Source organism: Patella vulgata, chromosome 8 (genome assembly GCF_932274485.2).
Source record: "Patella vulgata chromosome 8, xgPatVulg1.2, whole genome shotgun sequence".
Classification (NCBI taxonomy): domain Eukaryota; kingdom Metazoa; phylum Mollusca; class Gastropoda; family Patellidae; genus Patella; species Patella vulgata.
In genome coordinates, this window is record NC_065886.2 from 19,312,937 (window position 1) to 19,326,707 (window position 13,771).

At 36.6% G+C, this 13,771-nt stretch overlaps 3 protein-coding genes across 3 annotated transcripts; all 3 read right to left on the bottom strand.

Annotated features, from left to right (window-relative positions):
* Window positions 1–4,211: 4,211 nt before the first annotated feature.
* Window positions 4,212–6,839, bottom strand: LOC126830498 (uncharacterized). Its single transcript, XM_050560886.2, has 3 exons — window positions 5,705–6,839; window positions 4,637–4,819; window positions 4,212–4,366 (listed from the first exon to the last, which is right to left on the bottom strand). The coding sequence occupies exons 1-3, from the start codon at window positions 6,651–6,653 to the stop codon at window positions 4,212–4,214; spliced, it is 1,287 nt and encodes a 428-aa protein (XP_050416843.1). The 5' UTR covers window positions 6,654–6,839.
* A 683-nt stretch (window positions 6,840–7,522) lies between these two features.
* LOC126830497 (uncharacterized) lies at window positions 7,523–8,737 on the bottom strand. Its single transcript, XM_050560885.1, has 2 exons — window positions 7,921–8,737; window positions 7,523–7,737 (listed from the first exon to the last, which is right to left on the bottom strand). The coding sequence occupies exons 1-2, from the start codon at window positions 8,693–8,695 to the stop codon at window positions 7,523–7,525; spliced, it is 990 nt and encodes a 329-aa protein (XP_050416842.1). The 5' UTR covers window positions 8,696–8,737.
* Window positions 8,738–9,560: 823 nt separating this feature from the next.
* On the bottom strand, window positions 9,561–11,797 carry LOC126830496 (uncharacterized; the record flags this gene model as incomplete). The annotated part of the gene is made up of 4 exons (XM_056102845.1): window positions 9,561–9,587; window positions 9,851–10,641; window positions 10,975–11,299; window positions 11,738–11,797. Coding segments are annotated over 4 exons (1,203 nt in total), but the record flags the coding sequence as incomplete, so codon positions are not given.
* Window positions 11,798–13,771: the final 1,974 nt, after the last annotated feature.

A 13,771-nucleotide genomic window follows, 5' to 3' on the forward strand; every position in this document is an offset into this window, starting at 1 on the left:
AGTCTGTATGATTCGCGGCACTTTGTGATGCGAAGATGTCCTTCATAGCTTTTACCCAAGATATCAGTTTGTAAGGATTGGGTTGATAATGATCCACAAATTAATAAATTGTCTATAATTGAAATTTCATTTTTGTATTGAAAATAGGGGTTTACTGCAAGATAACATTTTTAATGTCTCGAGGCCAACCATGCATACGATAGGAATACAATTATTTACCTTTAACAGTTCAGTGATGATCTCTTGCAAACGTTTATCGGGGAAGGGAAAATTTGACACAACTATGTTTAAATATGACGTAACTGAATTCTGGAAATCAATATTATTTCCAGTGGACTCAGAGCTTGGGGCTTTTGATAAACAATCGGCTGTGGATAAATTCTTACCAGCAACTTGAACTATTGAATAGGAGGAATAACGCATAAGTCGCTTTCTGTATCTATGTATGCTTGCATCTTATTTTGAAAAAAAAACGCGTCCACCTGCCATCTGCCCTAATACATATGTTCAGCAGAGGGTAACATACGTCTCTCGCGTTTAACAATTTTATTTAACCTGGTTAGATCAACACATGCAGACACCAGAAACTTCTCGTTGATCAGCAACTGGGGTTTTAGTTGTTTTAGGAATGACGCATAGAGGTGCACACCAAGGTGTAGGGACATCAACTGGTTTTATGACATCTAAACATTGAAGTCTCAACAACTCTTCTTCGACCTTAGTGGCAAAGCTACACGTCGAGGTGTATCCACAGAGTAAGGAACAGCTCCATCTGCTAGCTGAATTTCATATTCTCCACCTAGTTTATCTTAACCATCAAAAATTTCCTTTCTGTCGAAATATGAAAATTATTACACCCATTGATTGACAAGCAGTATTACTTAACAATGGCATTTCGAAACTTTCTATGACAAAAATACTTTCAGCACGAGATCTACTTTGCCCTGAAATATATGTTTTGAAATAATCACAGATATCTAAACCATGATTGTCCGGACCAGTAAGTACTCTATTTGAAGTATGAAGTCGATCATGTTGAAAATATTTCCTGTATAGTCATTTGAGGATAACCATGACGTCGGCTCCTGAATCTGCCTTAAAACGTAATTTGGTGTGACCCACTATTTTAGTGGTTGAGAGTGTGAAGATTAAACAGCACAAATAAAATTTAAATTGTGGTTGCCCCCTTCATTACTATGCTCTGTTTTAGAAACTGCATCTATACTTTTATCAAAGTCACTATCATTGACAGCACGGACTCTGTTGCATTGACTTCTAAAATTTGATAAGGATTTTGACTTTGCCTTACACATGGAGTGAAAATATCCTTTCTTTTTACAGTTAGACACTTTACATTACTAGCTGGACAAAATTTTCTTCTGTAGCAAGAGAACTTTGGAAAGGCCGGTTTTCTTTGATATTATGATGTGACTTGCCATGGCCATGCACTTGATGGCGATTCTCTTGAAATGGTAGTTCAACCATTGAATTTTTCTGATGATGCTGTAATGATATACTTCAATATAAAGTGACGTCTGCTGCTTTAAAATATTCTACAGCTTTCGTTAAAGTAAGGGTTGGTTTTCTCAACAAATCGTTTCTTAGTCTATTATCATAGATGCCACACACTATGCGATCTTTCAGAAAATTCACATATGTTGGCCATTTTACAAACAGCTGATTGACATTCTTCGAATAGTTCATTTGTACCTTGATATCTGGTATTGAAATTAAAATATTTCAACTGTGAGAGTTTTCATAGTTGTGCAGTATTCTTAAAACTTGTTTAGAATATCTTCGGATTTCGCTTTACCTTCGTCTTCCTTCCATTGGAAACCATCGAAAACTTTTGTGGCTTCGGGACCAATGACATGATGAAAGATGTTAGCTTTTACGCGCTCTAACTTACTGTCTTGAATTGCTTGCTTGAATTGGCGAAAATTTTCTTCTAAATTTCCTTCAAGATTGAGTTTTTCAGGAGTGGGGAGGTTTGTTCATAATTGCTCTATATAAGTAGAAAATATAGATTCTAAGATTATTAGACAAGTTCAGTTGGGCCTAGATCTGTCATAGTCTGAGACAAAATGGCGGAAACATTTCGACTTTTACACGCGGTTGAAAGTCTGGTTGGATTTTGCTAAAACCTAGGTTTTGCGGCAGCATACAATATATACAAGCATGCAATAGAAGTACAAAAATGTGTGTAGAACTATGATTTTATTTCTTTATTTGTAATTGACGATTAATCCCCTATGGGTGGGGACGACTGCTTGGGCATCTCTTTTCCAAGTGAAATGTTATATATCGAATATAGAAAGGAGACACTGGTACCTTTAAATCGTATATGGAATATTATATAATACAGGCGGGCCTACCTTTTGCTTCAAACTTTGTTAATCTTTCACAGATTAGTAACCTGACAACAAAACATACACTCATAGCAGTAAACTCGTTCGGTAGTCCACACAGTTATTCTTTGTAGATTTTTGGAGCATTTCAAGACACTCATAAGGCAGTGAAAAATTATGTTGTCATATATTATTTTATTTCGGACTGTATTATCAAACGACTACAGTAATATTGTGCGACATATAGAGAATCTCCTGCGAGTCTTTTTTGATATCAAAAAATATCAACACAGGTTGATAAAGTAACAAAAAACGAGGCTCTGTCGAGTTTTCTTTTTACTTTATCAACAAGTGTTGATATTTTTTGATATGAAAAAAGACGAGTAGGAGATTTTATTTATCACCCAATCCTTTCTTACGTGCACAAATAAATAAATATAATTCTTTGCTATAGACTTCACTTTTACTGAACCTGATTACATTACGGCGTAGTGATACATCATTTTTTGACAGCAATTCAACCATTGCAAAGTCCTTTATATTGACCCAGTGTTTCCATCAAAGTCAATTAAATAAAAATAATTCATTTTTAATATAAAAAAAAGGGGGGGGGGACTGTTCTTTGAAAATACAAAAAAGTAGTTCCTTTTTAACTGACCAATCAAATTCATGTAAGGAGATATCGCAGTAGACTATGAAATTTATCACACAAGCGATATCTACTGTAGAATGTATTATTTGGTGATAAAATATGATTGACATTTTTCTGGCGAGAACAGTTAACGATGGAAAATATTATAGTTGCAGTACGTAAGACTTAGATAAAGCAATGGTCCTTCTTTCTTTTATAGTTTCAATATAGTAAAAAAAAATTTTAGCGAAGTTATGAAAGTTTTAAGTTTTGACAAGAAAAATACTTAATGGTCTCGATGGTCAAGTGCCATTACTACCATAAGAAACGAAGTTTCAATTTACCATTAAAACTTTTAACGAAGATATGGTAGCTATTCTCTAATCAACTTAATATCTCAGCCATCATATGGTCTAGGGGGTTGATTATGGGCTTGCCTGGTTTTATTAGACTTGTGAATGAATACGATGGATAGATTAATCAACTAAGGACTTCATTCCTCTAATATTAAAATTATCAGCACATAAAACTGTATAAGGCTAAACCTTTTACTAACACTGAACAATTTCAGCACATATTCACTGGATAGAAATACTTGACATATTCAAGACATACATAAATCATGATTTTATTGATTAAAAGAATTGTTTATAAAATTGGAAGGCTAAGTTCATGTTATGAAGCCATGGTCTACATGTACCTAAAATCTTCAAATTCATTCTTGTCTTTTATGATTTCAATCATTCTGGAGATCTTAATTTATAATACTGTGTCTAAATATATAGAACCACGGATGAAATGATAATCATATATATTCTATTCTCTGTTTGATCTCAAATTTGGGTTTTGTTGGGGTTGTTTAATGGGGGGGGGGGCTACATTTCTGGAGATCGTAATTTATGATATTGTTTCTAAATATATAGAACCAAAGATGAAATGATAATCACATATATTCTATTCTCGGTTTGATCTAAAATTTGGGATTTGTTTTTTTGGGGGTTGTTTGGGGGGGGGGGGGGGTATGGTTTTGTCTCTCTTTTCTTTTATTCAATGAGAAAGAAACTTGACATTACCAATAATAACACGTCAAATGTGCTTTTAACAATAGCTTGTCGTGGGAATAATCGTAAAAAAATCAATCGTCAAATATCTAGTTTTCTACCAAACGCTTCCCTTTCATCCTCCTCTGACATATTTCAGTTCATTTTTGCAATGTTTTATATCACTAATATTCAGGCATGTATACTTTCAGCATTTCCATTTGTCATACTCGGGTGTTCTTCTAGATTATTCTCCAAACACCGAGTAAAGGCAGCTATCTCATCACCATCAATAAATTTAAATATAAATTTCTTCTTCCTCGTCTCAAATACAACTGTACGGAAACCTATAACAAACAAAAAGACCAGATTTGAAAGTTGGAATAAGAAATAAGAGTAGGCCATATCGCCGCTGTCGATTAGCCCAAAAGGAGCAAAACAGTAAGACGTTTAACCCCATTTCATTTCATTGCCCAATTAATTTGTGCCGTTAATTCGTACTAAGATGACTATGCAGCCGCCGCCGCCTCATCATTTTAAAGAAACATGCCATATAATGTGTGTACTGTTTGCATCATAGATAAGAGACGAAGTGTTGGTGGCTACATCATACCTACCTTTATATACAGCAAGATAAACATTATGCACTTCTGCCAATGGTAAAGACTTGAATTTTTTGGGTTTTGATCTTCCTCTGTAACCAATTGAAGCCCATTTAATCTCTGGGCGTCCAGATATAGATGTGATTTTAGCATAAACCAAATGATCATAACCCAAACTGGTTTCTTTAAGGAAACGGGCTGAAATAAAGAATGAAATAACCACCTTGTTCTTTCCCTCAGTCTACTACCCTTAAACTTAACGTGTTTGATAGGCTTCAGCCTAGAAACACTAGAGGACGGTTGTGAAACTATTAACATGGCGTGTAATCCCGATTTCCTCGACCATACAGTTATATGATAGTTATAGGATAGCTAAATAGAGATCATGTACGAAGACTAAGGCTGAATAGCCAAATATAGATCATTGTACGAAAACTAAGATTGAATATAATATATTAGAAATGGGTATCAACGGCGCATAAATTTGTTGTGCATACATACAGGGTTAGACAATCTTCTGAACATACTATGAATGAGCCAGAAATTTAACTCAATGTTTAATGACGTTTCATAAAAGTAAAATGCCTATGAGATTACAAAAGTACAGAGTTTCCGGGTTTGTTCATCACATACCCAATTAGAGCAAGTCGCACCAAGATTTACTAGAGATCCAGGAGACTATATCACGTTCAATTACAACCAAAGTCGTTAGTTATGCAAACTCCTATAACCAGAATAGATATCAGATATATTGATATGGCTGGCTGACTCGTAGTCAGGAGTGATACAGCTTCCTGGCGTTTCACGGAGTATCTTCTCTTGGCTTGGACATGTTACAATACACAGTGTGTGTGTGTGTGGGTGTGTGTGTGTGTGTGTATGCTTATTGGATTAACAAGAAATATAGACAATTTATAGTCACACTTCCGTTTTCGTTTCATATTAATTTAAAAGTAACTTTTTAAATATTTCATGTTAAAAGATTTCTCATGACAAATTATAGATCAGATATTAATACTGTTGTGTGGCGAGGATACTCATCCAGAATCTACTAAATATGAATATGCAAATAATGATATTTACCCCCAACTTCTTCTTCTCCATCATCTTTAATTGTGTCTGGTACAATCTCTTGTTTAGGTACAACCAGTTCTTTTAATTCTGACAATGTCTTATTACTATCATTTAGCACTGCGTTCATTAACTTAACGATGTTATTCATATGACCCTGGGCTTCGGCTTCAGTATATAATTCTGGAAGACATTCGAGATGGAGTCTGATGTAAGAAGTTCTTTTATCTATCCAAACCATTAGACGAGTTTCATATGTAAATCCAAGAGTAGGATGCACAACATTATCTTGTTTACTTTTCTTCTGTAAATCGTTTATAGTGGACATATCTTCTTCAACAACACTATGTCTAGTCAGCCATTTTCCTTCTTCTTTGTTCTCTAACAATTCTCGTATAAGTACAACTGAATACAGACCGTGGGCAAGACTCTGGCTTATATTAATGGTGTTGGTTCTAATGAATTCCTCGGCTGTTTGGTGTGGGTTGTTAAACATGGTAAACAATGGCACCGCTGACATCATATTTTCATAAAAAGACTGAGTTTCGGGTGGCAAGTGGATCCTCAAATCAAGCGGAGCAGATATTACCACCTTTTCATGGCCTGTCATAAAGTGAAAATACATTTGATATATGGATGTGAACAACTTAAAGACTGTTGTTTTCAGATGTGGTGCTAATTTCAAAATAGCATTTGACGTGTCGTTTGGTAGAGTACATATAATAGGTCGAATGTCTCCCTTCATCATGTCGTTTCTTGGGTATTTGTTCAATGTTATATCAGGTACACCTGCTTTGACTTTGGACTGCCAAAACTGCTTCATTTCATTCTCCATCGGTTTCATGGCTGCCTCCACATATAAAGCTGCTCGTCCCGTTTGTTCGCTTGGTGAGGGGGGGAGATTCACACCATAGCCAAGCGCAGGTCCAATATTTCTGAGATCTTTAAGAATTAATCCCATTGTATAGAAATCAACGCCAACGTGTTGAAAAACAAACCTGGTCCTGGCAGCTGGTTCACTGGCGAAGATAAAACGGAGACACCCTCTTGTGGATAGATCAAATGGTTGTCGACTAATTCTATCGAACTCGGCATCATCTTTAGAATTTTTCACATACTGAAAATCCAAAATATCTTCTGGATTTTTCTCCAGTTTTTTGAACCCGAATCTGTAATTTTCTCCAGGTTCTGCTTTGACGTAAACTGTTCTTAATGTACGATGACGTTCAAGTAGTTTCAGGGCAGCATTATACCATAACTTGTCAAATCCTTTATAATAAAAGAAAATGTTTTAATAATACACATATCCACATATCATGAAGCAATGTTTTAATATAAGTTTTAAGCAATGATGTATGCATCTCTGTCCTGTATCGTTGTTACACAATTAAAGATAGCTATGAAAATCGTGGAAATACGCCCATACAGCAGCCATGTCTTGTCAGTAGGTTGTCTGAAAGGAAAACTTGGATGAGTATCATGACCTCAATGTTTCCCCCTAAAGATCCATAAAAGGAAGGATGTGCAATATGACTCCGCTAAATGCATTCAAAATTCAGGATGCATTCTGGAAAACCACATAGCTGAACCTGTGAGTAATTTACAAATCAAAACTGTTAGTGAAATTATTTCCAATCGAAATTTGTTAGTGAGTTCCACAATCACCAATCCAAGCACACAAGCTTTCATGAGATTAAACGTCAAAAAAGGGGTAACGCAGGGCTCTTCTTGTGGTCGTATTAAAACCCCCCTCAAACTTGACGAACGCAGGTAACGACAATATACGACCACCATTACATCCGAAGATACCGAGAGTACTAATTTGAACTCTTACTTACCTGCCCTTTTCTTCATATGTAATTCATTGGTGAGATGATGCCCAACTAAATTTTCATTCACATATCGTTCGTAGAAATAATATTCACTGTAAGATAATGTATTTTCCGGTAAACCGTCTGAACCGGTGTTCTTGGACTTAAGTATCGCCATTGAAGAATCTGGTATGTCAGCAATGTGTCCATCGATTCTTTGTTTTCTTTCTTCTCCTACAAGACAACCACAATCAAACTGATATCGTTATTTGAAGGATATGTATAAAAAGGAAAGAGGGTTACGAAACAAGGGACAAACCAGGCAATATAGAAAAGGCGTCGCTTGAAATGTCTGCATCAATTTACTCAATTTATTAAATCTTTAGTTTTAGTTATTGGATTAAAAATAATACTCACCTACGTTTATTGGTGCATTTGTTTTCGTGCTTTTGTAATTAGCATCTTTATTGAGAACAAAACCCACACTCTTTCCAATATTGCTTATGGCCATGTTGTAGTTAGATGTTACCAACAGTAGAATTTGGTGGAGTTGATTTAAGAGTGTTTTAGCTTCACTGCTGGTATATATAGAACTTCTATATTGTAGCTGAACATCAATTGATTTAGTTGTTGCATTAGAGTTGACTATTAATAAAGTATCGTATAACAATCCAAGACTTTTAGCAGGAACAGTTTTCTTCACATCCTCTTGTACAACACAGTGTCTCTTTAAATTATTTCGACATTCATCAGACGATACCATTTTCTCGATTAAGGAGTACGGGTATATTGCGTTGTTAAAATATTTCTGTATGGTTTTACTGTTTTCTCTTATAAAATCCGAAACTGTCGAAGAAGTGGATATCTTTGCAAACAGTGGAATATCATTTGTTAAATTACAGATTTCATGACTGGATTGAAACAGCATAGGTCTTAGATTGTGTTTTGTTATAACATGTACCAACTCTTCTCCGGTGTTTATGTGTAAAAGAAGTTGGTAAAAGGAAACAAATAATTTCAGTAATGTCGTATCAAGACTGTGTTCAAGATTAAATATTGCCCGAGACAGTTGGTCATCAAGTTTCAGATTTGTTACCCCAGGCGTCGTACTACTGGATGACATTAACTTTTTGCCGTTATGATTCATTTCGGGAATTGATTCAGGTACTTGACCACTCCAAAACAGCTCCATTTGTTTCTGATTCGAGTGAACAATATCTTGTAATTCCTTTAAACAAACATGATCATAATTAACAGATAATGAAATTTTCCTGTTAGATGCTTTCGCAACAACAAGTGATTGGAAATCTGAAATGAATTTCCCAAGAGCAAATGTGTCGAAACCAATCACATGGCAAACAAGACGAACTCTGAAGGCTAATTGCGAAGAAGAAGGGGAAGAAGAAGAAGAGATAAATCTAACTGGTCCGTATTTCCCCAAGTTGAAGGATTCCTCCGAAAGCTGTCGGTATTCTTCATCGTTGGACGAGTCCATCAAAGTTCGGAAATCTAATTGATGTTCTTTACTCACGATTTGCCTTTCCAAACCAGATTTGTCTCTTTTGGTGGCCGGTTTTCTAAACAGTGTCCTGGCAATAGGGTGTCTGTCCACGGTCTGCCTAGCACAGTATTTGATTACATCAAGATCGACGCCCGCTCCTTTAAATATAATGTCCTTAATAAAATGTAATGGCGCCTTGTCCATGTGTTCATACAATTGGTAAATATCATTTTCAATGAAAGAAACACTACATTCTACGTCAACCATATCTTCCACGAGCTTTGTTTCCTGGAATTTCTCAGATTGTATATCCATCCATGTTTCCATTTTTGGTAACGCGTGCACATTGGAAGCATGTTTTATGGATGACTCGTCCGATATGGATTCTGATTCAATTGTTTTGGTGAGTTGTAATTCATCCACCGCATTATGCCTTTTATCCCCATCAGAAACTTCTGATTTTAATTTATCTTTTGGAGTTTCTACCCCATCTTCTGCAACGTCTTCCCAGAAACTATCTTCTATAACATTTGCTATTTTACTAATAGTAGCTCCTTCACTCAACAGGACTACCATCGGTATTCTGTAATTTGTGTCTTTATTGACTTGATCAATGATAGTCATGGCCAGCATGGAGTCTATACCAAGATCTACGACTGAACTGTCTGGTGTCACCATTGATTCATCAACAGCAAACACTTTAGAGGCAATGACTGACATATAATTCTGGAGAATTTCTATTCGAGTATCTTTCTCCAGACCTTTTATCATCGTAATATCTAGTTTCATTAATGAGTCGTCCGCATTATCCAGATTGTCGTGTTTTACAGTATTCGTGGGTAGAACGGAAAGAAATTTAAGACTTAGGTTGGAATTTCTAGAATCGTCAATAAAACCGTTGTCAAAATGCAATTTTGCTAACATCACTTGTGGATAATTGTCCAATAGGCAACTCAGCAGACATTCATGAATGTCATTTTCTTCCAGCAACTCATATCCTTGTTTTTTCAATATATCGATGACTTTCTCGGTCGATTCAGCTTCCTTTAACATACCTATATTCAGAGGACCCCAATTTAAACTTTGTCCCGGAAGTCCCATTGAACGTCTAAAGTGCGCTAGACCATCTTCGAATGCGTTCCCAGCCCCGTAGTTCGATTGTCCTTGATTACCAAGTAAACCAGCAATGGACGAGTGCATCACAAAGTAGTCTAGGTTTAGGTCTTTTGTTAATAAATGTAAATTCCAGCTTCCCCTAACTTTAGGAGACAAGGCAGATGCAAATTTAACATTGTCCATACTCTCAATAAATGCATCATTAAGAACAGCAGCTCCAAAAATAACACCTTTTATTTTGGCGCCAGGGAATCTACTGTCCACGCTTTTAAATCCATTTTCGACGGAATCGTACAGAGTTACATCAACCTGTTCTGAAACTACACAACAAGAAGAAGAACTTTCCAAATTATTCATATTCTTCAGATTTTCTTGGGAAGGTTTACGGCGATTGAAACAAACTACATGGCCAGCCCCGTTAGCCACAAGAAATTGTACACATTCCCATCCTAAACCAGTAAGACCACCAACTACGATATAGACCGCATCCTTTCTGAACATGTTTCTGCTAACTGCTCTTGCTGGTGGTAGCATTAAAGATCGGCTGAAGGGTATTTCTGTTACAGATAAAAGACGCATGATGTCTATGGAACGTGGAATAGCAACACTAGAACGACGTCTTCCAAGAACACCCGATTTGAAAGATTTGCAAATGACTGAAAGTTCGGTCCTTTGTGATCGTATCCATTCGTTGATTTGTGGAACTTTCTGTAGAAGCATGACGGGGCTATAAATTTCCTCGGTTCTTAATATCTGTGTGATCACACGTACATGTCTATCGTGAACAGCAGCTATACCTAGATTATCTATAAGTGACGTCAGGGTTATGAGAGATTGGGCGTTTGACCAATTACCAATGATATCATGTATAATTTGTTGACTTAAGTTAACCAAGCTTAAAAGAGTTCCATTTTGTATAGTTTCAATGTTTTCCAACGATACGGCCTGTACAGTTTTGTTGTGATGACTAGCTAAGATAAGGCACATTAAGCGCATTAGATGCTTGGTCCGGCTGTTGTAAAGAATAGTTACATCAGAGGCAGAGACCTTTTCGGAAAGGGACCACATAAGAACAATCTTCATCATCAATCCTGGGTGATAAATTGGAAGGAACTCGGCAGATATTAAACAACCTTTCGGAATGACAATCGTTGTTCCTGCTTGTGCCGGATAGCACGATATGTACCTTTCATTGGAGTTCGCCGAATTCAAATACCCGATAGCTTCTAAGCACAAAACTGGAAACCCAGTCGAACTTGAAGCAGTGATGTTTGGTTTGCATGTGCTGTAAAGTGACGTATTTTGAATAGCTACAGTATCAACTTTTAGTGATACTTCGGAATTGGTATTAAGTTCTGGTGGATCAGCGTAAATCAAAAATGGATTTATGTAGTCATTTTTGGTTTCTGAAAATAGCTGAACTTCACATTTCTCGTCCATCTCGACTTCTCTGTATTTCTGCTCCATTCGATCTGCAATATGCAGGATTTCAAGACTGTAAACAACATTGTCTGTAATAAGAAACTCGCCGTCCTGCAGCTCCTCTCCATTTTGACATATGGAATTTATTGTATTATATAACAAGTCAGCGGTGATGTCTTCTACTTTTCCACTAACGTCAACTAGATTAAGGCGGAATTCAGTTAATTCTCTATCAACTGTTCTTAGCATTCCCCAAAGAGCTGCGGCAGAAGGATTTCCTACTGTAGCATTGCAGTTATAGCTCAGTATCCAAGTATCTAGAGTGATGACACAAAGAGGAACATCGATCCTCTTTGCCAACATGAAGAGAACAAGTTCTCGAATCTGCATGCACTCATCTAGAATACTTTGGAATACAGTCGACGTCTCTTCTGTATCAGAGCTACGTTGATGGGAGATATACACGAGAACTTTCTTATTACTCAGTTGACCAAGCTTCAAAAGTTGATCAGTAAAAGATTCGGTCGTGTTAAGCTTAAGTACATTTAAACCAGACAGGTCGAACTTTTGAGAATTGTCTAGAATTAGCAATTCTGATAAATCTTCAATTTCTGCATTTTCTGTTCCGAGGGTTTTGAATCGTTTCCAGTGTATACTGTACAGCATTTTTTTATCTGCTGAGGCGATCCCTAGATTTTGAGTGATGAAGTTTCGAGCCTCCGCAATGACGCCGCCATCTTCTGTCAACAAAATTATATCATAATGGGTAGTTGATTCCGTCTTTTTTATAATCTTTCCATACGCAACCATATTGTCTTTTGGTGACCCATTTAAGGTCAATCTACCAATCTGAACTGGAAGAATTTCTGTTCCTGCTCCATTGCTATCTCTCGCACCTTTTGCATTTATACCCAATATTCCAGGCGTTTGAAGCATCCCGTCAAGAATAGCTGGGTGTATGAAAGTGCCAATTCTCTCTTGTCTGATTTCTTCGGGGAGGCTCATATACACTAAACATTCAGTATTGTTGGAAACAGCATCAGTAAGAACACGGAGTGGAGTCCCGTAAGAGAACCCTAGTTTCTTTAAACGTCCGTAAATATCTTCTTGAGAAAACTCTGAATAACATCGATCTCTGATCTCATCTACATCTACAATTGTATTTTCCTGGTTATCTGCCCAACTGATTGAACCCACGGCTAAAATTTGATTATCTCGTAAAACAGAGTAGTTAGTTTTCTCCTTTTCTTTTTTATAATCATCTTCAACGCTTGTAAAAACATCCAGTTCAACACTTTTTCCTGGATGTAGCACAAGGGGTTGTTTAAAGTTAATCGACACGGCCGTTTCAGTAACCCTTCCAGATGTTAAGTGCTCAGCAATAGCTAAACCAACTTCTCCATAAAAAGCGCCGGGTATGAAAATGTTGTCCAAAACAAAATGTTCATATACTGATCCAATTCTGTTAGGGTTGATCAGGACTTTGTAGCTTTTATTTGCGCCAATAATTGGTTTTAGAAATGGATGGCCACTCGAATGCAAGTCCCCTCCCATTAAGGCAAGCTTTGATGTTTCTGGAATAATTAAGTTTGACTTTGGATTGAAATGATATTGTGGCACGTCCGTCACATGTCCTCTTTCCGCAACATTATCCCAATTTGGGTCAATTCCATGTGCATAAAGTTGAGCCAAATTTTGCATCATACAATTTGTTTCCATATCCTTTTTCATTGATATCAACACGCATGCTTGGTTTAGATCAAAATTTTCTTTAGAATGGGCAATGAGTACAGGTTTTGAACCTATTTCTAACAAAATGTTGAAACAATCCGGTTTTTGAGCGTCTTGAAGAGCTTGTCGGAATAATACGGGTTCCCTAACGTTTTTAGCCCAATATTCTGCTGTTATGAAATCTGATCCTGAAGCTTCTTTGGCTGATACCGTTGAATACAGTTTCACATCAGGTTTTGAACCCTCTAATCCTGATAGATCGTTCTTTATTTGGTTGGAACACTCTGTCATATGATGGCTGTGGAAAGCACTGGTTACGGCCAAATCGTGAAGAAACGAGTGGATTTTTAAGTTTTCTGTTACTTTTTGGATTCTCAATTTTACCATTTCAATAACGTCCGTGTTCCCACTTAGAGTGCATGATTTAGGACTGTTGTGAACAGCAATAACTATTTTTCCTGGGTAATCATCTACTATTTTCTGAACCTCGCTGACATC